The sequence below is a fragment of the Spodoptera frugiperda genome, chromosome 6, assembly GCF_023101765.2.
Source record: "Spodoptera frugiperda isolate SF20-4 chromosome 6, AGI-APGP_CSIRO_Sfru_2.0, whole genome shotgun sequence".
NCBI lineage: Eukaryota > Metazoa > Arthropoda > Insecta > Lepidoptera > Noctuidae > Spodoptera > Spodoptera frugiperda.
Genome location: NC_064217.1, coordinates 651,030 through 677,994, shown reverse-complemented (window position 1 = coordinate 677,994; position 26,965 = coordinate 651,030). Strand labels below are relative to the sequence as shown.

At 43.0% G+C, this 26,965-nt stretch overlaps 4 protein-coding genes across 6 annotated transcripts; 2 read left to right on the top strand and 2 right to left on the bottom strand.

Moving 5' to 3' along the window:
* The first annotated feature begins 1,126 nt into the window (after positions 1–1,126).
* Positions 1,127–9,914, top strand: LOC118267504 (uncharacterized). Of its 2 annotated transcripts, none has more exons than XM_050694334.1 (6): positions 1,127–1,373; positions 1,713–1,857; positions 2,022–4,884; positions 5,404–5,656; positions 6,283–6,391; positions 6,927–9,914. In XM_050694334.1, the coding sequence occupies exons 2-6, from the start codon at positions 1,774–1,776 to the stop codon at positions 6,942–6,944; spliced, it is 3,327 nt and encodes a 1,108-aa protein (XP_050550291.1). In that variant the 5' UTR covers positions 1,127–1,373; positions 1,713–1,773; the 3' UTR covers positions 6,945–9,914. The 2 variants fall into 2 exon arrangements, with proteins under 2 accessions (XP_050550291.1, XP_035437434.2); XM_035581541.2 differs by having other exon boundaries at positions 1,713–1,869.
* A 2,305-nt stretch (positions 9,915–12,219) lies between these two features.
* Positions 12,220–16,425, bottom strand: LOC118267505 (elongation factor 1-gamma). The gene is made up of 9 exons (XM_035581543.2): positions 16,266–16,425; positions 16,002–16,151; positions 15,833–15,899; positions 14,383–14,525; positions 13,863–14,003; positions 13,642–13,785; positions 12,966–13,108; positions 12,711–12,880; positions 12,220–12,638 (listed from the first exon to the last, which is right to left on the bottom strand). Exons 1-9 carry the CDS (start codon positions 16,356–16,358, stop codon positions 12,358–12,360), a joined length of 1,332 nt encoding a protein of 443 aa, XP_035437436.2. The 5' UTR covers positions 16,359–16,425; the 3' UTR covers positions 12,220–12,357.
* A 733-nt stretch (positions 16,426–17,158) lies between these two features.
* On the top strand, positions 17,159–24,564 carry LOC118267506 (calcineurin subunit B type 2). 2 transcript variants are annotated; one of them, XM_035581544.2, is made up of 6 exons: positions 17,159–17,366; positions 17,614–17,653; positions 18,049–18,084; positions 21,988–22,151; positions 22,257–22,391; positions 22,468–24,564. In XM_035581544.2, exons 1-6 carry the CDS (start codon positions 17,364–17,366, stop codon positions 22,636–22,638), a joined length of 549 nt encoding a protein of 182 aa, XP_035437437.1. In that variant the 5' UTR covers positions 17,159–17,363; the 3' UTR covers positions 22,639–24,564. The 2 variants fall into 2 exon arrangements, with proteins under 2 accessions (XP_035437437.1, XP_035437438.1); XM_035581545.2 differs by lacking the exon at positions 18,049–18,084 and having other exon boundaries at positions 17,196–17,366.
* A 324-nt stretch (positions 24,565–24,888) lies between these two features.
* On the bottom strand, positions 24,889–26,047 carry LOC118267507 (39S ribosomal protein L14, mitochondrial). Its single transcript, XM_035581546.2, has 2 exons — positions 25,746–26,047; positions 24,889–25,217 (listed from the first exon to the last, which is right to left on the bottom strand). Exons 1-2 carry the CDS (start codon positions 25,927–25,929, stop codon positions 24,949–24,951), a joined length of 453 nt encoding a protein of 150 aa, XP_035437439.1. The 5' UTR covers positions 25,930–26,047; the 3' UTR covers positions 24,889–24,948.
* Positions 26,048–26,965: the final 918 nt, after the last annotated feature.

Here is a 26,965-nt window from a genome sequence, read left to right as displayed (position 1 = left end):
ATTTTTTAGGAACCTCTTAACATAGGTGCCGTTTAACTACATCTGGATTTCCAGCAACCCGTTAGTGACACTTTACGGTCTGTACCCTTAGTACGAGTTTGTTCGCCGCTCTGATTGGCCGGCTCGAATAAACCAACCAACAAGAGCGCCGATCGCGCTCTCGTTTCGATTACTCTGATTACTTTAAACGTAAAGCAGTCATACTAATGATAATGGTACAGAACAGTTTAGGTGCTGACTGCTGCCTCACGATAAATAACTTTTGGTTACGAGTTGGTTTTAGAGTGCTTGGTGATGGCAAAACGTGTAAAGGTATGTTTACACTGGTACTGTTTTTTTTTTTTGAGTGGGGAAAGTCATCCGCTGACTTCTCTCGCCTTGGGCGAGGCGAGAGGGAGTGTCAGACTCTTACTGATTAAGAACCACCCCGTTCCTACTACTGATTTTCGAACTAGAGCCCCCAGAGCTTTGGATCAGGCATCAGCCCTACTGGGCTCCATCTGTGGACACAAGTACTGTGCGGCGGAACCACTCGCTGGGATATGTAATATTGTAAGACAATAAACTAGTTAATGCCTAGTCCGCACTACGCCAGTATTGTAATAGAAATGAGAGAGCTTCTACTTGACTATAGCGACTAGGTAATAGTAATTTTTTTTATTACTTCTGTATTTTTATTACTTTTATATCCAATATAAAACATCACGTTTACGCTAGGAGCCGAGCAGCGGTTGAACCGCGCGGGAGTGGCTAGTAAATAGTAATACATTACGGAAGTAGGGACACGTGATTTATCGGACAGGTTTTGGGACAAGAACAACACGGCTTCATTGAATTCAACGATCAAATCATCGATTTAACAACAGTCGAACACTAAGAGTAGCAACTCGTTGCCAACAAGTCCCAAATGGGCAACGGCACGCTTACGTAACCGCTACGTTAGGCGCATGCAACAGGATCGTGCGTAGCAGGTCCGTGGAGGCGGAGGCCTACGTCGGTACACGTCGCGGCTGGCACGAGGCGCCGAGTGCGAGCAGTGCAAGCCGTGCACTACGTGCGGAAGTAGGGCGGGCAGAGCGCAGGCGCGCGGGCGGCGCGCGGGGCGCATGCGCGCGGCTCGCGTCGATGGGGCGCGCGACAGCCGCGCTGTGCGCGACTCGCACGTCCGCGGACAGCTGCGCCGCGCCCGCCGCCAGCCGCAGCAGCGCCGCCGCCGCCCGCCACGGCCAGCCCGCAGCCGCCGCGCGCCCCGCACGCCGCCCGAGCGGCCGAGAGCCTCCGCTGGCTCTCTGTGTTCCAGCGACCTCGCGCTCTCCGCCTGTAGGAACGCGGCGCCGTCCTCGGTCATCAACCCACGAAGCATATTATTCGATGTACTTACTTTGAATGATTTATGTGAACTTTGACAACTCAGGATGGACATAATTTCACGTTATCACCATGATTGCATTAGCCACAATATAAGATCATAAATTAATAAGAATAAATAATTTTGGTTCTAATCCTCCAGTGACATATTTTGACTATGTTTAAATTATCTACTAAGGAGATAGATTGGTGTACCTTTTCTAGTTGTAGGCTCAGGCTGACCACTGAACTATTACACACAGACCTGTAATATTAATATTAATTTGTACTTGACCGATTACGTTATGGTTGCGGTAGCCCGAGTGATCGTGATGGTTGTTGAATGGCGAGTGTGTTGTGTGCAGCGACGGCGGCGGCGCCATGCGGCGGCAGTAGAGACAGCGAGGTCGCCGGCGGCCGCGGCCGATGGCGGCCAGCAGCGCGCCCGTGCGCCAGCTGCGCCGCGGGCCCGCTCCGATCGCCTCGTTCGATCACGACGTCTCTGACGAGGTGAGACCGCCAGTATGTATCTTTCATATTCTTCTACTTTCTGCTTCGTTTATTGCTAGATTGATGATGTTTCCTATGTGTGTGATTAAAAAAGTTTCGACCGAATTATATCGGTTCTTAGTCTCTATACAACGTTTCACAATGACGAATAATTATGTTTACAGTCCAGTCCAGAGACGAAGCAAACATTTCGACTTCCGGAGATTCGCGAGGATCCCGCTAACGCAGCCCGCGGCGCGAGCTCGGCGCTAGCGCCTCCCGAGCAGCGCGCGCGCTCTCTGTCGACGCCGGCCGTGAGCTCGGGCCTGCAGACGCCGGCCGCGCCGCGCATCGACATCTCGCGCGCTTCCAGCTCCAGCCACCACGACTCGCGCGACAGCTCGCCGGAGCTGGCGCTGTTCGCTGGCACTGGCAGCGAGGACACGCGTGGCCGCCTCGAACTAGGCTTTCGTGAGGACGGCGCGCTAGAGCTGCGCTCGTCCACCGAAGAGCTGGCTTTCCTAGAAGGCGCGCCTGGCGAGCCTCGCCCCGCCGCGCCACCGCAGCCCAACTCGCGTCGCCACTCACGCAAAGACAGTCAAGGATCGGAAGCAGCACTTCTGGCCGTGTCTGGTCGCACTAGTCGGCTTTCTAGTGTTGGGTCGCAGTGTTCGGCGCACTCTGCACTCTCGGCTTTTAGTCATCAAAGTCGACATTCGGTAGGCCGACTCTCGGTTGTTTCGGGAGTCTCGCGATCTCCATCACCACACAGGATGTTACTGGAAACTTCGTTTTGTGGACCAAAACCTATTGAGACCGATCCAGAGATCTGCGCAGCTGCCGTAGAGGAGCGTTTGTTGGAGATTGCAAAGATGACCGCGGCTTCACCACCAGGCGTAGTGCCACACGTAATTGACGCTCGAGATCGACGCGAAGTACGCACTGAAGCTACAGTGGAGCGTCCCGTCGCCCGCGCTCCGCCACCCTCCCCGCTGCCTGTACCCCCGCCGGCGGCCAGCCAGTCGACTGCAGATTCAACACCAATAGCAACAGTAGTGCCTGTCACGGCAATAATTACACCGGTTACAAGTTCCGCTGTAGTGACTACTCCTGCACCTACTTTAACTTCTGCACCAGATGATGATAAACTTCAAAAAGAATCCCAAAATCGTGCGAAAGCCCAAGAAAGACGCGCACGACCTCGTGTGCGGCGTGAACCGTCTGAACCAGAAGTTTATAAGAGCGCAAATCGTTCAAAAAATATCATTCGAATTAAACTGAAACCTGACGACGACTACGAGGAAGAAGATGATGATGCAGCACCAGTAGCGGCGGCAATCGAAGCGGAGATAAACGTAGAAGTAGCACAAAAGCCTGCCAGCCTAGAACTGGCGACGCGTGGCGAGCGCGCGGTGCGGCCCACGGAGCTGGTGGGGCGCGGCGAGCAGCCGGCGCCCGCGTCCCCCACGCCGGGCTCCCGCCGGCTACCGCGCGACAGCCGCACTCCCTCCCCTGCTGGAGCTGCTGTCTCGCGAAAGTCTTCCTTTTGCTCATTGTTCAAATCTCGTGAAACAATCGCTTCACCCGATTCACCATCAGATGCACTTCGTCGCAAAAGGAGTCTAACAGAAGGTCGTTCCCGTAGTAAAAGCCGCGATCGTTCTGCGACACCCACTTCTGCCGGAAAGATAAGAGGATCAGTATTATCGCTATTTCGCACACCAAGGAAGAGTGCCGCGTCTCCTTCACCGAGCTCACGCGAAGGTTCTCCTATAGTTCAGCCACAAAAACAGATTACAACAGTTACGCCACAAATTACTGAGCGTGTTCGGCAAGGTGATAAACTTAAGTATTACGAGGATACAAAAGATGGAATCATACACATTCCGTTACGGACGCCACCTGATGAACGGCCTGGTTCGAGTGGAGCACGTCGTGACACAGAGTGCAATAAGACCACCGCTGAGGTTGTAACGCACCGGGAGCCACCTCGACCGGCTTCCGCTCCACAGTCTAGGCCCGTTACAGACTGCGAGTTTACACCGCAAATTTCTCACAAACCCACACAACGGACCGTTCTTCCTGATGGCAGCATTATAATACCTTTACGATCACCTACGGAGCGAACTCCAAACGAAAATCTACCAAGTCCACCTGTCGTAGATACAACATCAACGGAAACGACTCGCTCCGTTAGGGAGGAAACACAATCCGTTGTGCCAGTCGACGTCCCAGCTCCAACTACTCCTGCACAACCTCGGCACTGTGAAGACAGCGTGCCAATGCCTATCGCCGAAGTCGAAAAATTAGAAACCGCATCGAATACTGAAGACGGACGAAAACGACGCAAAGAGCGGTTCGTGTTTACGACCCATGTCGGCAGCCGAGAGCAAGTCTTTAGTACACAATTCAGCATAACGAAAACTCCCAGCGTGACAAGTGAGATATCAGGCTCCTTTCCAAGTTTTGTCGATAGTGAAGAGATGCGGACGACAACATTGCGCGATATCGCAACGACGGCCGAGAGCAGCCCGGCCGAGAAGGAAGCGCGACATTCGGGCAACACCTCGGGGGTCGGTACTGCAGCGGCGCCCAGTCCGGCTTCGCCACAAGAGCCAGTACGAGATTCTTCCGAATCCGAGCCCAGCTCGGAGTCTGCGCCGCCTCCCGTGGGTGACGAGGTGGAAAAGCGTGGGCTCGTGGTGCAGCAATCGTTCGAAGAGGAGCTGCCCTACGTGCCCACCACGCTGCCGCAGGAGCGCTCCGTGGCACTGCCCATGGTACCGGTGCGGGAGCGCGGCGGCGTGCTAGTGTCGGGCGTGTCGCGGCCGCGCGCGGCGGGCCCCGGCGGGCCGGCCGGGCCGCGCGCGCCGGCCGCAGCGGGTGCCACCAGCGGCCCGCGCGTGCCGCGGCCGGCCCCGCTGCCGGCGCCGCCGGCGGCCGCGCAGGACAAGCTCCGCATCCGGCTGCCGCGCCGCGCCGGCTCGTCCGCGCCCCCGGCTCGCCCAGACCGTCCCACTCGCTCGCGTACCCGTAGCGGGAGTGACAGTAAGTTATCTAGGCTGTCGTCAGTATCACCACCATTAGGATTTGTCAAAATTGAATGACATTGTTTTGTCAATGTTTGTGCCTCTATTCTCATAATTATCGATTCACCGAAAATGAGCTTATAAATCCATACTATTATAACCGGTACCAATCTAGACTTCGTGCTTATACTAATTTTATTAAATTGTAATCTTATCTCACTACTAATGTTATAGATGCGAAAGTTTGTGAGTTTATATGTATGTTTGTTGCTCTGTAACGTCAAAACGGCACAGAAGGGTTCGGGATGAAATTTGGAACAGGACTTAATTATGGTCTAGAATAACACAGGACACTTTTTATCCCACGGGACCGCGTGTAAGCCGCAGGCAGAAGCTAGTCAGAAATAAAAGGAAGACCATGAATTTGATATGTTATATATTTACGGTCACGTTGTCATGGAGTCGTTGTAGTCGGACACCCGTATAGTAGATAGTGAATGAACCAGCTGTTATATTTCAGCATTGTCATATTGTTCAGGTTACGACTCGCGTCCAAAAACTGAGTGGATAGACTTCGAGGAAGTGCCGGAGCGACGAAAACAACCCAAACGTATACAGACGCTGCCGGCGGCGGCGGCGGCGGAGGGCGGCGAGGGCGCGGCGGAGGGCGCGGGCGTGGTGTTCAGCTACGTGGAGCCCGAGCACTGCCGCTGCGAGTGCCACGCGGCCGGCGCGCGCGACGACGACCAGCTGCCGCTGCTGCACGACGACCTGCAGCCGCTGCGCGCCAGGTACCCCCTCACTCGCGCGATCACTAAATAACCACTATACTAGCCATATCTCATCATTTTTCCTCGGTTAGGTACCTGAGTTGCTGACTGTTATGTTCGTGGGCTCTGACTCGACACATTTGTTTCCCCCTGTCCTGTAGTATGCCAATACCTAACACTGTAGGCCGGGAGATACTCACTTCCTCACCCACTCTTGGTACGGAGGCGTACTAATGGGCGTTACACACATACACACCGACATAACAAATGTTGTTCGGGGCAGGTGCTATGGTTTCGTTACCTCGTTAGTTAGGTTTGGCGTCTATCTGACATCGATTGAGAAATCGCGTAACGCCCCTAGCGGGAAAGTGAGTTAACAATATGCAGTGAGTGAAAGTACTAGTAGTGTTTGTGTTTTTTTCAAATCCCTCTGAAGCCAACCCTATGAGTTTTGTTCAAATGTGGTTTAGTTACAGAAACCTACATGTATTGTGCAGCCGTTACTACATCACATTATACAATATGAAAACATATTTTATGTTAAATAGTTAGATAGCTGTGGTAGTAGGTAGTATTTATGACGGGTATTCTAAGAGTTTTGACTGCAACTTATACACATAACATTAATGTTTTGTTGCAATGTTCAGTTCGTCGTCGTTGGAGTGCGGCGACGAGGAAGCGCACGTGCAGCTGCGAGTGCAGATTGCGCCCTTCACCGCCGACCTCGACCTGCATCCCGAGCCGCGGACCGACGGGGTGAGCTGTAGCCAGCACTAGCACGGTCGTGTGTATGGCGGAGTGACGGCCGGCCTGCCTGGTACTAGGCGAGCAGTGTCGTGTGTATGGCGGAGTGACGGCCGGCCTGCCTGGTACTAGGCGAGCAGTGTCGTGTGTATGGCGGAGTGACGGCCGGCCTGCCTGGTACTAGGCGAGCAGTGTCGTGTGTATGGCGGAGTGACGGCCGGCCTGCCTGGTACTAGGCGAGCAGTGTCGTGTGTATGGCGGAGTGACGGCCGGCCTGCCTGGTACTAGGCGAGCAGTGTCGTGTGTATGGCGGAGTGACGGCCGGCCTGCCTGGTACTAGGCGAGCAGTGTCGTGTGTATGGCGGAGTGACGGCCGGCCTGCCTGGTACTAGGCGAGCAGTGTCGTGTGTATGGCGGAGTGACGGCCGGCCTGCCTGGTACTAGGCGAGCAGTGTCGTGTGTATGGCGGAGTGACGGCCGGCCTGCCTGGTACTAGGCGAGCAGTGTCGTGTGTATGTCGGAGTGACGGCGGGCCTGTGTGTTCCAGGAGGCGCGGCCCCTGTGACGTCACCACGCGAGCGCCGGAGACGCCGGCGCCGATGCCGCCCCGCCGCGCCAGGCGCCGCAGCATACTCTACAACTATAAAGTTATGAAGATTATATCTTACCGGCAGCGGCAAGAGATATTATCATTTTTGAGATGTAAATTTACCCAGTTCATTAGGTATGTAATGTAATGATGTATATTTTAGGGTCGTTTATAAATCTCCTATTAGCCACCGTTGATCTTTGCATTTTTTGATGTTTATTGAATTGTTTGACCGAAGTGTATATTGTAATTTAAATAATACGTTATGTATGAAATAGTTTGATATGAATGAGAGATGTGTAAAGATGACGTACGAGTATGTATGAAGTAAACATTTATTCGACACAGGTTCGTGTCCGCACAACTGCCTTATCCGCATCGGTACATTATGTACCTAGGTAACTACTAGGTGCTGAGAGTACCGCAGTAAGCCAAGCGTCGCCTGCAGATCGAAACTGATAGTGATTGTTACTCGCTACTCGCTACAAACTATTAAATTGCCTATTGGTCGAAATAAAATGAAGTTATTTTGACATTATTCTATGGAGTTTCTGCCAAAAACCAAGGTATTTTGGATTCAGCTCGACCTATAGGTTCCTTCACTACACATATACTCACGCTCGCGTCACACGTGCTTGTTAAACGTACTGAATATAATATGTTTTTTTTTGTCAATTGCCTATAAATCTGTACTCATACTTACATAGATCATACTGTGTATAGATAGGTGCAAGGGGTATCTGCCGGCGAGTTAACACTCTCGTACTGATTATTAGATTATGGGGAATACGTAGGATCTTGTCACGGGAGACGCGAGCTACTGAACCTGATTTCAGGAATTCCTTCCGTTAATTAATTTAGTATGTCTCACGATCGAAATCACACAAATATAGCTCGATGGGTTCGGTTTGATGTTACTTACACGCAGCATCATTGAATTCTTCTTGTTCCAGCATAATTTGTGTCACTTTCGTCACTACTTATTTTTAATCATCGCAATCTTCTTCAGTAGCCCCAAACACCAATTAGGCACTGCAACTATTGCAAGCTGCAACATCGACGTACACACGGTTGTATTATGGTTCAGTGGTCAGTAGGTGCTGTGGGTGCTCACATGTGGGTTATCGAAGTGATAAGTACTGTTTATTGTATTGTAACACAACTGACTAGACTAGCTGACACCCAAATCAGTGTATTGGCGTCGCTTTGATCGGTTTCTGATTTTCATAATAAAATCTATATTTAGAATTTGATTTATAATTATTAGGTACCTATATTTTGTTTTAAGTACCAAGCAGAGAGTACCTGCCTAGAAGGACATATCTAAGGGTGTCTAACACAACGATCTAAGCTTCCTCTCCCATACGATATCACTGAGTTACCGATGCATTGCAGCTTTAGACGTGCATAAAGAGGAAAGGTGCTGGAAGTTCGTATGCCCATAGACTCACAGGTTAATACAGACAGTCGTTTTGTTTATAAGTATTTAAATACACCTATCGACATTAAACTCATAAGATGCAATCTAGTGACTAGTGAGCGAGCTGTTCTTGTATAAGTTGCACGGTAGCGATGTAAGAAGTGGACCAAAACGCAAATTGTGACGTGTAATGAGGGGCAGGCACAGCCGTGCAGCGGGCGTCGGGCGCAGGCGTCTATTGTGTAACGTACTTACTATGGATATAATTCATTGCCTGTGGTGAACGTTCTCTTTTACTATTTTATCACTATGTAGGTACTCGTCCGAATTAATTAAGTATTTTGGAAGCTTTTTGAATCATGGCAAGATATGTCAGTAATTCTGTGTGCATGTTATTCATTAAACAATACGTTGAAGGAGGTGAGGGTTGCATTAAAATATTCCGTAAAATATAAGTGATCTCTGTCAGTATAATCACGCCCGTGAAGGTCCGGATGGAGTAGTACAAATTCACTGTATCTAAACTAAACATTCAGTAATAATAACAAGCACTGTACAATGTAATACTTCACAAGCATGTCCACCTTGTAGTGCTTAGTGTAAATATTCCTTCCGACAACTTAGTATGTGAGAAAATACGCCGATTTTGGCTCAATGTCCGAGATAAGTCAGTATTGTACCTAAATTGAACCAAAGTATTGTTACATAAGCATCCATAAAATTAGAAATATTAATAATTAGTTCGACTTGTCACACAGAGATCACCTATATTTTACGCAAGCACCGCGCGCAGATTAAACTTAGAGAGCTGCGTGGCAACCAGCACCTCATGGGAGCTCCTAGTTTTAAAGTTTGAGGGCGCTGTGGGACAGGCAGCTCATGGGTGCCCCTAATTTTTTTAGCACCGCCACCACTCTATGGGCAGTAGGGCACGCGTGTCTCGCGGCGCCCCACGTACTTGCCTAGTATGCCATAGCGATAACACGGCTCTGAGCTCAGGTATAAAAACCGTCAATAATAAAATTGTTGTCTCCCTATTTTATGCTTTTACGGTTATCTTAATTACCTATATTGTGTAAATTGTATTTTGATATTTTCTCTCATAGAAATGTTACCTATAAAATCTATAAATATTTGGCTCGGCTTGATGCAATCATTTCTATTCAATAGGTATTCTGTGAGCTTCATTCGTTTGTACTACATACTTAAATCACTATAAAGCTGTTAATTCAATAGAATTTGTGGTCTCATGCAGTGACTGTTGTGTTCAGTAAGACAAAGTGGAAAGAGCGCGGCCACGACCATATGCTGTTGATACTGATAACGTGACAATATGTTTACATTGTCTGCACATTCTATTGAACCGAAGCCGGACGATACGTCTGCAACGTGTAGCGACACCACTGTACCTAATGTTGTTAGTTCATTTTGTTAAAGCAATTTAAGATGTGTATGTAATAATGTTAAAGAAAATTTATCAGTTAGGCAAAAGTCTGAGAAGTAAAAAATATGAATTTTGCTTTCCATTGCCTGCTTTTTATTTATTAATTCCTATCTCGAGACTGTTACCATATATGTACCAATAAAGAACAAGTAAGTAGGTACTCACGTACCTCCAACAACCGACCGCTGGATCTCTTCTTCGCCTCGGAGTTGGTTCGTGACATCTACACTAATATTATAAAGAGGAAAACTTTGTTTGTTTGTTTGGTTGTAATGAATAGGCTCAAAAACTACTGGACCGATTTTAAAAATTCTTTCACCATTCGAAAGCTACATTATCCACGAGTAACATAGGCTATATTTCATTTTGGAAAAAAATAGGGTTCCGTAAGATATTTAGATTTTTCGGACACAAACTGAAAAAAATCAACCAAAGAAGTTACTTATTTTGCGTACGCTGCCTAAACTACAAAAGATAGAACCATAAAATGTTATATTTAATTGTAGATCTCATAAATATCTACAAAAAAGTCCGCGACACACTATACCTATCTATGTCGAGTGAGGCACAACAACCACATTTTTATTTAAAAATCTTGAATTTTTTTTGGACTACATTTAAACGCGTTTATTTTACTCATGCTATAAATCCTTATCAAAATAAATTATTTCATCAATAAGTACAGTTTATGTTGATAATATTTGGTCTTTGAATGATTAAAATTGGACGTTTGGTTTTGAAGTTGTGGTGAAATTAAAATATTACGATTTCTGCTGCACGGCCCGTTGCGAAGTGAACGTCGCCAAGGCCCTGTGCGCGTGCGGGAGAGGGGTGTTTAGATCTATGAGTAAGGTACCCCCGAACATTTTGATGAAATTTGGTACAGAGATAGAATAGACCCTGAAGAACAACATAGACTACTTTTTATTGCAAATAAATAGGGGAGAATGGGTAAAAAGGGGGGGGGGGGTGAAGGTTCATATGGAAATTCGTCATTTTAAAGCTGTTACAGTGAAACTTTGTATTTAGACGCTTAATGGGAAACGAAAGAACATCTAGGCTACTTTTTATTTGCAAAATATAGGGGAGAGTGGGTAAAAATAGGGGATGAATGGTCATATGGAAATTCGTAATTTTTAAAGCTGTAACATTGAAACTTTGTATTTAGACGCTTAATGGGGAACGAAAGAACATAGGATACTTTTTATAGCGAATAAAAAGGGTAGAAGGCGTATTAATTTTGACCACCCACCACTAACACAACCACGCGGACGAAGTCGCGGGCAAAAGCTAGTAGACTATACAATATATGTATATTGGTTCGTGACGTCGTCACACGAAGTCGAGAGTGGTGTTCACTCATTCAGGAAATATAAAGTTGAAGTTATAGTAGGTGTTAGTGATGTATCTAATGTGAATATTGACTTGAGAATTTGGACCAATAAAATTTGTCTAAGGTTTTATTTTGACAGTATGCTTGATGTGCGACTTCCAAGCCACTTGTACATTTATACAATTACATTTGTTACTGTTCGGTTCGCATCAACTTCTAATCTGGTAAGTAAACATCAAAACGTTAGTTAAAGTGGGTTGTAACTGGAATCACCATTAGGAATAAATTCTAGAGATCCCAGGAAAAGCGCGGGACTGTTAAAAATTATAAGCTTGCCTAATGAGGTTGGTATTTTTTTTATTAAGTATTAAAAACCAGTACCATTTTATAAAGGTAGAGCCGAAAGGCGGTTGAGGGAACTCCTCGGCGACTTGCAGCCATATGACCCTGTGTTTGAATTATTTGTATTGATGAGGATTTCACATTTGGATGGAATGTGATTGTCATTAGCGGTCTGATAATTACAAGTATGTACACATATCAAAAATGTGCGAATATTCGCGATTGGGAACTATCGTTACATCACATCACTATTAGGTTGTTTTTCTTACTTACGCCCGAATTTTTGGAGTCGATACATTTTCTTCTTCGGGTCAAAACAATTTTTATAAAACGGTAGGATCCCAACACGACTTTACTCTTTATTACAATAATTCTGTTATTATTATCCTGCCACGATACGTTAATTAAATCACGATCTTGCGGGAATTCTGGGATAAAAGACAAATTAAAATCCCCAAATCGACTCGATCAATGTTTGTTCACGCATCCAATTCACCAACTGTGTGTTCTTTTTGTGAGGATGTTCTAATTAATAGTTATAGTTAATCGAAATTATTTCCCTGTGTCTACATGGCAGCTGTCAGAGTTGGATGGTTGATTTCAAATAACTGCTCTAATTAAGCCTTTGATTAATTGGCATAGGATTGATTGGTATCAAGGTAATATTGCTGCCATCATAGTTAATATATTATTCTTAAAGGAAAGATATAAATGTGCATAAATAAAAAAACAATTTATTTTAACTGCCCATTCAGGATTACAAAGACACGAGTCTCCGGTCGGGCAGACAGCGGTACAATACAAAATAAATGCAAGTACTTTATACAATACAGGTAAAGCGAGGCGGCGCTCACTTGAAGATCTTGCCCTGGTTGAACTTGCGGCCCTGCTTGTCTACACCGGTCCACGAGAAGTAGTCCTGCACCAGCTTCTTGGTGTCGGGGCTGGCGGGGTCCAGCTTGGTCCAGTCGTACGACTCGTAGTCGATCTGCCAGTCGGGCGACAGTGGGAAGGCGAGCTCTTGCCCGCGCCAGACCCAGACCCCGGAGATGGTGGAGTCGTTGTCGGTTCCGAACAGACAGACGGAGGCGAAGGCCTGCTTGCGCATCTTGTCCAGGCGCTGGAACATGCCTGCAACACAAGGTTCATTGCAATCGCTTGTCTAGTCGACACGTAATGATCTATCATAATTATGTTACGTACCAGTGATAAGGTTGCAGCTCATAAACACTTTGGCGAGCTCCTCGGGGTATTTGTATTCAGCATACCAGATGGAATAGTTTTCAGGGTCAAACTTCTCCCAGAAGTAGGGGATGGACTTGGCCTCATCTTCATTTGAATAACAACGTTTGAAGTCATCCATGTTGAAAGTCCTGAAAGATTACAAAAACATGGCATCAACAAAAGTAAGCTATTTGTATAGTATATATTAGTTATAGTTGACAGAAAGTTACATACCCTTTGGGCATGGAATCGAAGGGGTCTTTCGACTCCTTGGGTTTCTCATCTACTTCGTCAGCTAGTTCTGGCGCAGGTTCTTCCTTCTTCTTAGGCTGTTCCTTTTTTTCAGGTTTCTTTTCCTTCTTTTTGTCTCCAGAATCCTAAAAGTCAATAGGATTAAGGACACCTTCAAATTTGTACAATAGTTTTCTATCGGGAAGGAAGGACTTAGGGTGCCTCGAGCTAGTCACTAAGTGCAGCACGACGGCAGCGATGCGAGGCAATTGCTTCTCAAATATCTTCTTTATGGTAAGCCAAATATCTCTTAAAAAACTTTTTTATGGGATAAGAGGCACACGCGTGTACGGATCACCTGATATTAAGTGATCAGCGCCGCTCATGGACACCTGAGGAGTCACGGGTGAGTTACCGGCCTTTACTTGGATAAAATCTTCATCAGTCCATATCATTCACATAATGTGATGATTTTCTTGGTTGGCTTATGGAACTCTTTGACACTTCTTATTATGATAGCTGGTAGAAAGCGTCAAAAAACAACACAGCACGCCGTCACACACAGCGTCAAAGAGGGCAGACGGCAGTTTCGTGACTACCGATACCGACACTGTTGACATTCAGCTGATTTTGGTACTCCAAAAATGTATGTAAGCTACAAGAAAGGAAAGACGAATACCTTCTTGGCGGCGGGCGGCGCGGGCGGCGCGGCGCAGAGCGCGGGGCGCGGCAGCACGGCGGCCACGGCGGGCTGCGCCGCCAGCGTGCTGAACCAGCGACTCACGCACGGCAGCCCCGCGCGCAGCGCCGGCTCCAGCACGTGCTGCAACACACACACTTACACTCGCACGCCGCACACACACACACGTCCACGTCTGCTACGCTGGGCGCGCGCGTTACCTGGAAGGCGTGTATGAGCGTGCAGAAGACGACGATGTCGGCCAGGGTGACGCGCTCGGTGACGAGGAAGGTGCGGGTGAGCAGGTGCGCGTCCAGTACTTTCAATGCCGCCAACAGGTCCTGCTTCGCGCGCTCTACGTTCTGTAACCACGATTGATATTTTTTTTTTATTTTGAATAGAAAGCCTCATCCCCGTATCACATACAGAGCCGTATAATCTATAAGGTAAAATAAGCTAGTGTCTAGGACACTGTTTGTGGAGCGGGACCAATAATATTTTGGTGACAGCAGCACCAAAACATATTAGAGACCATCAAACCTAGAGAGCATCTTCACTGTCTAGATTTAGTCCACCTTTCATCACATTCATTTATAAGCTACATAACAAAATTAAATGTATATGTATTGTATAATGGTTGCATTATGGGTGTTGACCTAGATGGCCAACACCATTGTACAGCACAATTAATAAATTGTATATTGTAAAATAAAAACAAAACATAGAAAGTAGTATCAGTACCTGTTTGTTGAACTGCATGATGCCAAGATATGGGAAGACCCAGGCGCAGGATGCAGGCAGCAGCTCACTGTCTGCCCAGGACGCCCACTGCCAGATGCGCGCCTGCGTGGCCGCGTCCGTGCCTCGTAGTGCAGCGTTGGACACTGGCACAACAATCCACATCAGCAACATCTATTCCATTACACTGGATCTTACAGTATCAATGAAAAAATACAGTACCAATAGCCTGTATCTAATTGCCCCCACACTATGATTTTCTTGTGTTTACAACAGTACAAATTCACTTACGCAACCTAAAATCATGATGGCTCAAACAATTGATAACAGTTGAGGTTAATACCTACTTAATTTTGTTTTCTGAAAATGTAATAATGAATAATAATTCAAGACATTAAATCATACATAACTTTTAGACAAATTAACAATCACTTCTTTTAGCTTTATTATTATTTGAGCTTTTTGGTCATCATAATTTTTAAGAGTGAAATAGGGTAATTATTATTTGATTGTACTCTTAAAAATAGGTAATATATATTTAAAGTCCTCTAAAATTACAATTTTAAATTCTATTTATGAAATATACAATAAAAGATTATTTAAAAATATAAAAATAGGAACCAAACAGACAGAAATGTCCTCACAAAGCGTGCTGTTTATTAGACACAATATTTAATTAGTTACTATGTATCAGTAAGTTTATTGTTGTTATACAAGTTACTTAGGTCATTTAGCAATTTCATATTTCTTAGTTAAGACAGGACTTTAACAGTGAGGGATTATAATATCCTAAGTAATATTGAATCACTTAAGTAGATCAGTGCTTATAAAAATGTAACAAAATTATCATTTAAGGCTTTACAATTTAGATTAGATAGCCTGCTATTTCTATCTAAAGACATGTTATCCAAGGAACTTTGGTTATTCATGGTTGGATACTTATGTACTATTTTCCTATTTCCCCTTAACCTATGATTTTGTTGAAATATTCCTGCAAACAGTCCAGCACATACCTTTTACTCATCAATAAAGGAATTCCATCTATTGTAGCCTGTAGCTAGGGTATCCACATATCCTATTAATATGGGATAGAATCCACTGCGACTTCACTTTTTCTTTTGACATTGGAATCTTAATATTGATTCCAATTCTATGCTCAATAAGTATACTTATAGACTTAAGCTGGATTCTAAATACATTTAAATTAATAGCTGTATTGGATATTAATGATTAAATATTAATATTATATTACAGTTGATATCTATATTGGAATAAGGAACCAAGTCATTTAAGAGAGTGTCAGCTACTGCGGATACTAGCTGATAATGATTAGGTTTGCTTTAGCAGTGAGTTCAACTCTGTAATTATAGATTTAAAGCTGTACCGCAACATTTTTAGGTTATGTGGCTAGCAGCTGTTTGACATTTCTAATTAACATACTATGTGTACTCACCATAATAAGCGATAGCATTACTTTCGGATAGTAGAACCTTGCCGTCAGCACTTTCGTAGGCTGGAACCTACAATTATAACAAAACTTACACGTCATCCTCACATCTTTTTAAAATTTAACTTCAGTAAGTTTCCAAAACATCCACATTTACGATCAAAGAGGCACTCACTTTACCGGCTGGAAACTTTTTCAAGAACTCTGCTGACTTATTAGTTTCACCGAACACAAAGTTAGGAGCCACTTTCACGTCCGCTCCCGAGTACTGTGCGGCGATCAACGCCTTGTATGCACGGAAGTTTTCTGGATAGGTGTAAAGTACCTATAAAAATAAAGATAACACACATTAATATGGTTCTAATGTGTGTTTCTTTGATAATATTTATAATATTTTCGGTTAGATTACGAAGATTTTTTGTGATAAATTCAAACCTACCCCGGCCGCCATGGTTGGAACTTCTGAGAGAAAGATAGCGGCAGACGAAGGGAGGGAGGGGCCGGTCAGATACCGTTTCGGTGACATTGACATTGACAAATTTGACAATGTCAATAATATGTCATAATTATTGGACGCTAACTGGTACCCAAGAAATTGATAAAACTGTTATATTATTTTCTAATAAGTATAAGATTATTTACGACGTATTAGCACTGCCACTGATATTAGTTATTGTAGTACGTGTTACAATAAAATAACTAAATGTATGTTCTTGGATAGATTACCGTAGTATACACACAATATCTAAACTTGGTCTAAACCACAAATAAATACTACATTGATACTACAATCTAATTATATTCTAATCAGCATATTTCTGTTCTGTTTCCTACTCTATTACTAACGGAGGAAAGAGTATTTTTGTTTCCCACAAGCAGGTTGAAAAAAAAGCAGTTCCATTATACATACAGAAACATAACAGCCATCGGGATAAACATTCCTTATCGCAAAGTAACGCGGTGACGTATTTCTAAGGTGGGCGGTTAAATGTGCCTGTGAGTGTATTATCAAGTATATTTAACACATAATTTTAGTTCTGCGCCTTATTTGCTGGTAAATATAGGTATTAATGTATAGTAGACGTTTATTCAAGGACCGATAAACATATGTCATTATTCTAAAAAAATACGGAAGCCTCAGTAAAACTTTGTAAAACAGTTTTATTGTGTTAAAATTATGAAACTGTTATTATTTACACGTCCGGTGCCTGCCGGACATTAATTGATATCGATTAAAATATACACGATAATAATTTGTTATAATGACTTACCTGAAAAAAACATTTTTTTAGTGTGCTCTGCTCTGTCTGTTGGGACTTGGGAGCTTGTAGTCTATTAGAATTTGGTTATCTGTGCTATCATATATAGTCTGTAGTAAAATAAAAAATTTAAGATTGATATAATCTGTGCGTTTATTTAGATCGATGGTGTGAAAGTGCAGTGGATTTCATTTGCGACGGATTACATTTTGCAAATTTTTTGCTAGTCGCTGATAGATTTCGATCGTAATACAAAGTCTATTTAAAAACAAAACAAAATGGTTAGTAAGATATTTCTGAATAGTGCTAATTATTTTTAGAACAAGGAAATTAGGAATACAGGATTGACGATAGGTCCAAGCCAGGCCCATTGCCATCTAGATGAAATGGAGCCGGTGCTCATAAAGACAGAGCTGTTTACCGCCACACTGACAAAGTTTCTTACAAAGTCACGTTGATTTTTCTATTGAATAAATCAAAACGTTATGTGTTACCCAAACAGTAATCGTGTGCCTGTTCACTTTCCAGGGTAACGAGAATTCTATTCCCATGGAACTATGTTCAAACTGTGAGTATTGTACTTGATGTATCTACGATATCTGTCCTTTCTGGTTCTACTCTTATTTTGTCTTTTCATTTAACACTTAAATAACTGCTTAATTCTTGCCTAAAGTGTTTTAGTCATTTTTACGAGTAGCTTAAATATTATTAAATACCTGATTAAATTCCCAAAATAACAATTTGACAGTAACAATATACTTTGATGACAGTAACTTCTTATATGAATTCCACATGAGTAATAGAGTAATTAATGCTTTTGATGTACTAACATATAGCTCTGTGGCTAACACATGTGCTCACCCCCAAATGACTAAGTGCGGTCGACTGAGGACCTCTCGTGTCCGTTTGAATGTATACCATGTAGGGTGTGCAAATAAAGCATAACAAGAGGTTTGTTTTCAGCGCGTGTAAACTGCATTGATTTTAAGGTGGAGAACTGTGAGTGTCGTAGTGTCACTCGCCTCCGATGTTCATCTACATGTTAGAGTACCGCACGCACACACATTAGCGTCCAGAACAATTTTTGTCTTATTTGCTAGGATGGTATTAATTACTAACTGGAAGTTGAATGCAGCCATCAACATGACATCTGTCTATAGCTTATACTCCTAGAGTGGCTTCAGGCTGCCTATACATGTCATTTTGTTGCAGCTCTTTTTGAAAATAATATTTTCTTGTGTACTAATATGGAAAAAGTATTTTATTTTCAGTATTTCCTTTACTTTCTTATATTTCTTCTTTATTTTTATTCTATTTCAGCTTCCTGTAAAATGTTTTTAAATAATCAGGATTATTGTGCTGTATTTTGCATAATTCCTCCACCTTAACTTAAACCAATGCTGTTAAAAATTGTTCTGGATGAGTTTTTACATGAGATCCATAGTTATGTTTTGTTAGTGCATCCGCGTCACAGCCAGCCTCTAGTTAGATTTTTTAAGCTCTGGATGTTAGAATGTTACATGTACTAATTAGGTGAGAGGAATCTATGCAACGGAGAGAGTCAGCTAACAACTTCCACAAGTCTAACAGGCTTTATTCATTTCTACAAAGAAGTACATTATAGCATGTCAAGTATATTATAATCAGCTGCTGTGCCATGTGTGGCTCTTGTGATGGCCACAAATAGACTAGAAACATTAAATTAAAAATTGCAGAGATAGAATCTGAAAAAATGAAGTGGTGACATCTGTGACTTTACATTCACAAAATCCTAACATGGAGCAGCAATTGACTAAGAAAAAGTATGCTTTGAAAGACTTATGGAAGTTTTAAAAGCTCATACTATACACACACATTTAGGTGCAGTGTATGTGTGCTTTTCTAAAATATTTGGATGGACTAGTAATTCCAACTACTACACCCACATACATCAAATTTAATAAATGTTTGTAATCACACCTTGAGGAAACAAATAATGTACATACTTTTTTGTTACCAGTAGTGGTGGCCTCATCCTGGGTACTTAGCAGGGTCCCCCCCTTTTTCCCAGTTGCCTACCACTTGTTTCATAAATGGGAAGAATATGATAAACCCTTATGAGTGGTGGATCTAGAATGGGAATGTTTTCTGTTGACAGGCTTAGTAAACATTATGCTGGCCTACAGAAGTACAGAATGTGTTATATTACTATTTATTATAATTGCTGGTAGTATTGATCGACACTTACTAGGTGTGATTATAAATGGCAGTTATTGAAGTTGTTGGGGTGTCTTGTCTTGAATTATTATTTCCATAATATTTAACTTGTTGCCAAATCTCTTCCGTACAAATCCGTGGCGCGAGATGTCATTCGTCTTAATTCTTTGTCCATTTTCACTCAATTGAAGGCAATGTATGCAGCTTCAATGTGTTTTTAATCTCAATGAGTGTTAGTTAATTAAATGTATTTTGGCACAAATTGCACGACATGTTGGTTCCTTGACTCTCCTGAACGGCGTAGCGCCACGGGTTCTCAAACTTTTCAAGTTTCAAATCATGGAATTAAAAAGTGACTTTAATGAAACTTGGTATTTATACGCAACATATAAAAGTCTAGAATTTTACTTGTGATTATTTTAAATCCGGTTTAGTAGACCCACGATTTTTAATTTGAAAGTTAAAATGAAAATCCGTGTCGCGTTAACGCTCTGAAGGAAAATGGGCTGAGAAATGTTGTTGAATGATTATGGACAAAGAACTCCGATGGTTGGCTCCCCGCTCGGACGGGTAGCAGCGTAATGTCGGCGCCAAGCCACGGCTCGTTTCGTTGCGCTTCGTGTTGAGCGAACGTTTGCCTGGTCGTAGATTGCTAAGCCTTCTTTGATTTTTTGTGGACAGTATTTTGTTCATATTACGCAAACTGATGTGCTGACCTTTTTCGTGGCTTGTTTAGTCGGTGTTGTGGGTCTAGGATGTTTACTATTGTTTCGTTCACTGTAGGGCTGCGCAGTCGTTCAAATAGATGAGCATACGGAACATCACGTGTGCAGTATATTCCACATTGCGTCATTTGACAAATGCATGCGTTAAAAACGATAGGCGTATTTAACGTTGCTACTTGGTGGCCAGTTTTCATTGTTTCTAAGTAAGGTGCAAGCATTTGTCATTTTTAGGCCGTTTATTCTTTATGAAGGATGCATGTATTCGTCAAATGACGCAGCGTGGAGAGTTACCCTAAAGCCCCTCGCTCCCGACGACATTTTTTTAGCTATTAACACATGTTACTTGTATGTGCACATCGCGACTATATCGCTACAAAAAGTCGCCGTGGCCGAGGGCCTAATTCAACTTTATTCTTTTTTCCCCGATCAATATGACATACAAAGGACATATTATTTAAACTTTAAATTCGTCTCCACGTGTGCCAAAATTAAAAACAAATCTGGTATAAGTGCAAATACGTAACAAACATGAACTCAAGATTTTATCAGCTACTAACAGATATTTTGCCGTGATATTTACATAAGATTATAATATATATCACTTCGATTCGATGGCTTATTGTGTTCAATTTTCGTCAAACATAAAATATCTACTTACCACATTTTAAAAAAATAGGTAACATTAATGTTATGTATCTGGTACTCATAATTTGAAAGTTATGTTTAATAATATTAAAGTACATAAGTTTCTGTAATATTAAAATTAGCTTAAAACGTTATCAAATCTCGTGTAGTGTAAAATGATTGCCAAAGAATACGTGTTGACCTTATAGTGAGCTAGTTGAGAAGTTCATGGCAGATGTTGTGACGCCGCGCCATTTAAACATCAGTGTGACCGGTCCGACAAGTTGTCTGCTGGAAACACCTCACTGCACGATTATAATTACAATTCTTACAATTCGACAATGATTTACGCGAATCTCCTAATTTGAAGAGTGTCTCATTCTGAAACAAACTCCTTAATATCGTATTACGTATCTTACTGATCTGTAACTACTTACAAGTATATTTATCAGTGTCACTAGGTGTATGAAGCGCAACTTAAGAAGTAGAGCAATGTTGTGTATGAATTAGTAAAGACGACAAAAGAATTAGAGCAAGGATGTTATCGGAGGACGGAGTAGCGCTAGATGATACACTGGCTTGTGTAATATCAGTGGTGTTTGTGTGGCGAGTAGCGACTAGCGAGCGTCCCTATTGTCCGACTACAATACCTACTGACTTGTGTAGTACATGTGTAACTAGGTGTGCATTTATAATAGGTTTCTAAATGATATGTATGTATGTTCTGAGTAGATGTTAATTCATTATTGTTGTATTAAAATGTATTTTTTCACATTCTGGTGTTGCGTTGCATGTCTTTGCGCTACACATGAATTACCTACTTGTTTAAATGATGCAGGCTGAAGTCAATTTTTATAACACAACCTTAAATACTAATAATGGGCCATGATAAGTGTTATTTAGATCTTTTGTGAATGCTGCCAAAAGGGAAGTGTTGCATAGTTTTATCTGGGTGTCATGAGAATTATGTACATTTATTTGTAAGCTGCCGCCTGCCGCGGACGCTCCAATGTGATGAGTTCAGCTGAAGCACCGTGTTATAAAGTGTGACAATGGCGTCAACGCACTGGATGCACAAATAAAATTGTCTTAACAAGCTAAACAAGAAAATACCTGTACATGTCAACTTTATAACACCAATGGACTCGAAATTAGATATTATACTAATACAATAAATGACAAATGATCCAAATGACACACAGACAAAAATGAATAAAGTAGGTATGTAGGTAGATATTTGATGAGCAATGTGTATTGTGTATATACACGTAGCAATGTGCGAGTGTCTCATGGTTGGCCTGCCGCCGGCCGGCCGGTCCCTCTAGACTAGTTCCGCTCAAAGTGTGTGTGTACGCAGTCGACGCAGATGAGATCCGGCGACTGGGCAAGAGGTTCCGCAAGTTAGACTTGGACAATTCCGGCGCACTGTCCATCGACGAGTTCATGTCCCTGCCAGAGCTGCAGCAGAACCCGCTTGTGCAGCGCGTCATCGACATCTTCGATGCGGACGGGAACGGAGAGGTAACGCACTCTGCATCGTTGTCTAAACCAAGCATATTTTAATAAGGAAGGTGCTCTCTCTTGTAGTTTGAGCAGTTACCATGAGTTACCGGTGCGTTGTTGTAGGTGGACTTCAAGGAGTTCATCCAGGGCGTGTCGCAGTTCAGCGTGAAGGGCGATAAGCTGTCCAAGCTGAGGTTCGCGTTCCGTATCTACGACATGGACAACGACGGGTTTATCTCCAACGGAGAACTGTTCCAGGTATGTATGACGCAATGGTGACACTAGGTGGTCCCGGGACCAGCAGTGTGGTTACTGCGAGCGTGGCTTGTTGCAGGTGCTGAAGATGATGGTGGGCAACAACCTGAAGGACACGCAGCTGCAGCAGATCGTGGACAAGACCATCTTGTTCGCCGACAAGGACGAGGACGGCAAGATCTCGTTCGAGGAGTTCTGCAACGTGGTGGGCAACACTGACATACACAAGAAGATGGTGGTGGACGTGTAGGCGGCGCGCGCCGTCCCGTCCGCTCTAGCTAGAACACTATTTCAATTGGTGTCGGTCGCGTCGCTACTCCTATATTCTTCGTTAGGCCGTAGTCGAGTATATTGCAATTTATTTCATTACTTTGAGTGATATCAATTTAAAATACTTATCAATTTGCTTGATGCTCGCCTTTGCTATCGAGTCGACATCTCGTTCTATCGCCTAGTGTTGGCCGGTGACCACGATGGCGTAGTGATGTAGTTATGCCGGAACCACGCGCAGATAAAGCCGGCGCGATAGTCTGGGCGAGCAGCGCGGCGGCGGCCGACAGCGACGCGACCGACCCGCGCTAGATCTATCGTAATACATTAAATCAAATCTATTTAACTTTAAGTAATACATACATTTTATTATAGTTATAAATCATTAGAGGATCTTTATCGTAGTCGAATCGGACGTAGATTTTTATTGTAGTTTTTGTTGCAGTAATTTTACTTTATTTTGTTATTTAGTATTTTATTTGGACAGAGCTTGTAAGTTCATCATCGGTAGTTTGGGTTGAGGATTAGCGGACGGCTGCTGACTCGACTGTGTTGTCAACGGAACTGTTTGTGCCAACACTGAGTGACGTCACTCGCCGCTGTCGTGAAGCCGCGCAGCACAGACGAGATGTTTAATGTTAAGATGTAGAATGTATCTACTCCATGTTTTATTCTTGTCCACTGACACCATGTCAATCGACAGAGTCCGCGTCGAGCGGACCTGCCCGCTCCCCGGCAGGCACTATGAACGAGGTCTGATCGTTGATTGGTTTCAGTGGACGCAGAGCTCTCGTAATAATCTCGTATAGGTACTCGTTACTACTATATAATAATTCTATACACTGATCTTATCGCCTTATCCGAATTTTATACAGTTAAAATTTTACGATATTAGTTGTTTAGACGTAGCTGTGTATAAAGTATGCGTCACTCAGCCCGTGCCCCCCGTCCTGTCTCACCCCCTCTCCCCGCAGGTCCTCGGCGCCCTGAAATGACCGCGGCCGGCGCGCCATGTCGCGGCGCAGGCTGGCTCGGTCCCACTAAAAGTGAATGTACAAAATATTCTTAGTATGTATTCGAGTAATTTTATTGTATTCATTATGTATCAATTTTTTGTAATATATTGTAGGAATGTTTCAGAGCTCATCCGTTCGCGGCCGATTTGTCAGTCGAAATATACATAGTTATTTATCATGCGATTTTAATTACGCATAGTTAATTCTTATAGTCGTGTGTTGTTTATATTATAATAATTAAGTCGTTTTACATGTTACCGAGTTGTCAACGGCACCTTACGATACTTTAGAAGCGAACGCACGTGAATCTTAATATCTAGTCACAGCTGTTGTGCATTATTATATGGATCATATACTTAGCTCCTTGTTAGTGAGTGACGCGCGACTGCACACGTCCAGCACGAGACAGCTTGCCTGCAGCGACTAGTCCACCCGACCACAGCTATGAGTCATTCAACGTTCAAAGACAATCTGCGTAGTGCTATTGTTTTAAGAACATTCATTTGGATCTAAGTAAGCGAAAGTTACATATGACGTCAAGTATTTCTTTCTCATAATGAAATGTCTTCAAGATCATCATTGACAAGACATCTTGAATAATTCTAGCTATTAAATATGAATATGCAAGTGCATCGAGTAGTTACACCTCCTGAGTGCTACGTACGACGCATGATTATGTTTTACCTACATACGATGCTTGGAACATGGCGGGTGGGCCATAATGTGTTATCAGTTAGTGGGCAAGTTTGGTACATATCTGTGTAGTGGGTATAGGAACTGTTAATGCTGATGTCGTGTCGTCTGCTCATCTCCATCGGTAGGTAGCTTTACAAAGTCTACCCTAAATGAAACTGAACATGTTTTATTAAAAATTTTCAAATTTCAATGATCATGGTTGTTTTATTTCTAATTCTGCCAATTTAATATCGGGTTGTAAGTCATGACATACAACAACAGCACGGAGTTTTTTGCTTTGGATAAATGAACAGCTGGTTGTCAGCAGGTGGACCACATGTTTACCACCTTTTTGTATTGATATATACCATGCTACATTTCTATGTTACTTAACATTCCTATATTGCTTAATGTTCAACATTACAAGTTAATAGCTGGGTGACTGGGTCAAAGCTATGCCACTATAATATTTGTCACACAGAAGTAAGTAAAGAAAATCCGAGTGAGGTAGGTATAATGTGAATAAATGAAACATTACCAAGGTAACATGTACAATTTATGAATATCTACATTACTAACTTACATCACTAGTATAAACACTATACAAATCTTGTTGCTATTCCTAATAGTTTGGTGTAGTCTGCTCCTTTAGAATGTGTCTTCTCTTTGAGTATGGTCCTCAATATAGTGGGGATTGGAACATGGATGCGGTTGCCCAGTGGGGTTCCATTGTCATCTATTAGCACCACATTGTTGCTGTCAAACTTGGGCACTTTAACATTTTGTTTTTGTTTCAAACCCACTAAGATACCTTTCTTTTTTTGCCCCTTGATGGCTACCATCACTCTGTCACCAATGTAGCCCACATCTGAAATAAATGATAAATAATTTTAAATATAACATAAGCTTTGGTACTGCACAGCAGTTCATATACTAGTGGAGCTCTGCTATAACTTGTATTATTTAGACGCCAAACACACTAGAATCTGTATGAAAACTAGTTGGATTATGTCTGGTGTATTCAGCATTACACTCGCCCCCATTAAACTATATAACATCTAGTCTTAGCGCTAGTATTTTTATAGTGATGTTTTCGTTCACAAACATACAAATTTACATCACATCCAGGCCCAGTACAACAACTGCCGACAGAGTTTGGAATTGTAACAAAATTAATGAATGAAATGTGAGTACATTCTTGATGCTTTCAGTAGGGTATGTGTAGGGTATAGTAGCAGTTAAAAACCTTCCATTCACAGCTCTAACTTCTTCATCGGGTTGAGTACAAGAATAAATTTATTAATAAACTGAATGTTACATGGCACAAGGTAATAAAGTGGTACTAGATGCGCAGTACGCAGCATTTTATAACGACTTGTGTAAGAGGATTACTTACGTTTTTTGTTGTAAACACATATTACTTTAGGAGGTTTTCCTTCAGCCATGGCTCGTTTACCGATCTCCGAGTTGTCGACCACTCTTAGTCGACTCAGTAGGCGTACCTCATTCAAGCAAGCGGTGGTGTGAAACGTGCGAGATGTTTGGACACAATTCAACTTGGTTATCAGGGATTTAAACATAATGTATGTTTCACTTAGTGTTTATTTTAAATACTTCAATAAACTATGAGGTTAGAAATTTCCACAAGATTCCGACTTCAGCTATGACACTTCTGACAACGTCAATCTGACATTGACAGAGTGATGAGTGATGGTGCCATGAAATTAAAGGCAGAATACATTCCAGATAGGGCCGTAGTATCCCATCAAATGGAACTGTGAACCGAATTTTAAGGTTATTTATTAGGTACTAGCTTTTGTCAGCGGCTTCGTCTGCGTTCCGTCACGGTTTTGCGTTCCGTGGGATAAAAAGCCTATGTGTTATCCCAGACCATAATCCACCCCCCCCCCTGTTCCAAATTTCACACAATTTTATGTCGTCCACATTGGTACATTCTCGTCTACCCGTGCACATTATTTTTCGGCCACATGTTTTCACGATTATACAACGTGTAACAAAATACCCATATACACCAAGAAGGGCTGATGAATACAGGTTGAATAGAGACTCTACACGAAGTTTCAGCTTAAAATACGATTAAAAAAAATTGTACCAAATACTTGGTATCGCATAATTCTTGATTTTAAATCATACAAACGTGTCACAACACTACAGGGGTCACTCGCTAATATTACGAAACATTTCTTCTGTCAATCTGATCGCCTAGTACCTGTCTACCTAATTTTGAATCACGCGGCGGCGCGATTTGAAAAATTCATAACTTGGTACCATGAAAACATGAGTTTAAAAAACCCTTACCGTATCGTTTGTTATGTTATCTAGAAGCCATGCAATTGATATGTATACCCCTTTTTGTTACACGTTGTATAATATGCACTCTCACTCACATGTCCTCTCGCCTACATGTTCCCTCGTCCACTTACAATCACGGTCACATACACTCACATGCGCTAACCATCAATATGTGTACTACTGTCACATAGTTTGTAACTATCATTGGCACTCTGGAGACCTAACTATCACACATGCGTTATCACGCAAGCTAAACTGTCTCACGCGGTAGGTCATATCAATATTTTATTTCATGTCTTGCCC